This window comes from Austrofundulus limnaeus, unplaced genomic scaffold (assembly GCF_001266775.1).
Source record: "Austrofundulus limnaeus strain Quisiro unplaced genomic scaffold, Austrofundulus_limnaeus-1.0 Scaffold288, whole genome shotgun sequence".
NCBI lineage: Eukaryota > Metazoa > Chordata > Actinopteri > Cyprinodontiformes > Rivulidae > Austrofundulus > Austrofundulus limnaeus.
In genome coordinates, this window is record NW_013952690.1 from 551,983 (window position 1) to 553,833 (window position 1,851).

The following is a 1,851-nucleotide window of genomic DNA, read 5'->3' on the forward strand; positions in this document are numbered from 1 at the left end:
TATCACGTTTTAACAAGATACGTATCACGATTTAACAAGATACTATCACGTTTTAACAAGATACGTATCACGTTTTGACAAGATACTATCACGTTTTAACAAGATACGCATCACGTTTTAACAAGATACGTATCACGTTTTAACAAGATACGTATCACGTTTTGACAAGATACGTATCACGTTTTAACAAGATACGCATCACGTTTTAACAAGATACGTATCACGTTTTAACAAGATACGCATCACGTTTTAACAAGATACGCATCACGTTTTAACAAGATACGCATCACGTTTTAACAAGATACGCATCACGTTTTAACACGATACGTATCACGTTATAACGTGATAACGCTCGGATTTTTTTTCCCTGCGTGATAGCAATACGCTTCCGTAGATTCCAAAGCAGTTTTCTATGTAAACCTAAACGAAGATGACGTTTCAAGATATCAGAAAAAGAATTGTCAACCTCCACAACTCTGGTTCATCCTTGGATACAGTTTCTATATGTATAAATAATCATCTGTTTAAACAATGACAGTACAGTATAAACACCATGGTAATGTCCTGCCATCACATTGCAGATCTGGCTCACCTTCATCTATTTTGCTTTCTTGAACGAAATCTGTCTTAACATTCAGAAGACATTCACAGAGGGGTTTATGTGTGTTTAATTCTTCACTTGTTTGTCAGGATTTGTCTTGCTGTAAGAAGGTGATGGAAGAGAGAGGAGAATTATTTCTAGAGAAGATCTCTATGTCCAGGACCAAGGTTGCTAAGCTCTGTCACACCTTCATCAAAGATGGTGCTGTAAGTCCAAATCACTTTTTCCTTTGAATGCTGATTCAGTAGTCTCAAACTTGTTTTCCTATTTTGTTTGCATTTAACTGCAGGTAGTTGTTGTTCAGCCATATTTTGATTTCTGACAAACAGTTACCAAGTTCAGACAGTTTGTAGAACTCTGAGGCTCGAAAGGAACAGTACAACTGTATGTCATCAGCGTACAGATAATATGATGCGTTGCTGTAATGTTTTTAAATATCTCCTAAAGGGTATAAATACAATACAAAGAGGATTGGACCCAAAACTGAACCTCGGGGTACTCCAAAAGACAGCAGTGCAACATCAGAGTAAACATGATTCATAAAAACAGTAAAAGACCTTTCAGATGAAGAGGGGAACCAGTTTAACACAGAGCCTGAAATACCAACCAAATCTGTCTGTTGATAAGAACAGTGTGATCCAGTGTTGAAGACTAAAGTTTAAGTCCAATAAAACCAGCACAGTGTAGTTTCCAGAGTCAGCTGCCATCAACAAATCACAAGAAACTTTTAATAAAGCTGTTTCTGTGGAGTACAATTCGTGAAATCCAGATTGAAAAGTGTCCATAATGTCATTTTCCTCTAAAAAGCAGTTTTAATTATTCTGCTACAACCTTCTCAACGATCTTTGATAAAAATGGTAGTTTGGAGATAGGTCTGAAGTTTTCAGGCAGAAAAGAGTCTAAGTTAGGTATTTTTAGCAGCGGACAGACAACAGATGTTTTGAAGCAGTTGTAACAGAGCCAGAACAAAGAGAAGAATTACAACACTTAGGCCAATACAGGTAAAAATATCTTTAAAAAGAGATGAGTAGATGACATCAAGGGAGCTAGAGGACCGTTTCATTCGACCCAAGAGTTCTGTGATGTCCAGAATTGACACTGGGGTGAAAGAGGACTATGTATCAGAGGTCACAGGATGGGGGACCAGATAAAGGGAGTGAGAGAGACATATGCTGTGTCCAAAACGGCAGGCCGGGTCCTCCGAAGGTCGAATTTGTCGGCCGCATACGTCACAGCGCCACGACGAAGGA

General features: G+C 38.5%; 1 protein-coding gene across 1 annotated transcript in view; it reads left to right on the forward strand.

Annotated features, from left to right (window-relative positions):
* Positions 1-1,851, forward strand: part of LOC106526686 (translation initiation factor eIF-2B subunit alpha) — a gene marked incomplete at its 3' end in the record, with an annotated part of 14,119 nt that overhangs the window by 10,482 nt on the left and 1,786 nt on the right. The window contains 1 exon segment of the mRNA XM_014021348.1: positions 691-807. Coding sequence (XP_013876802.1) covers positions 691-807 — 117 coding nt within the window.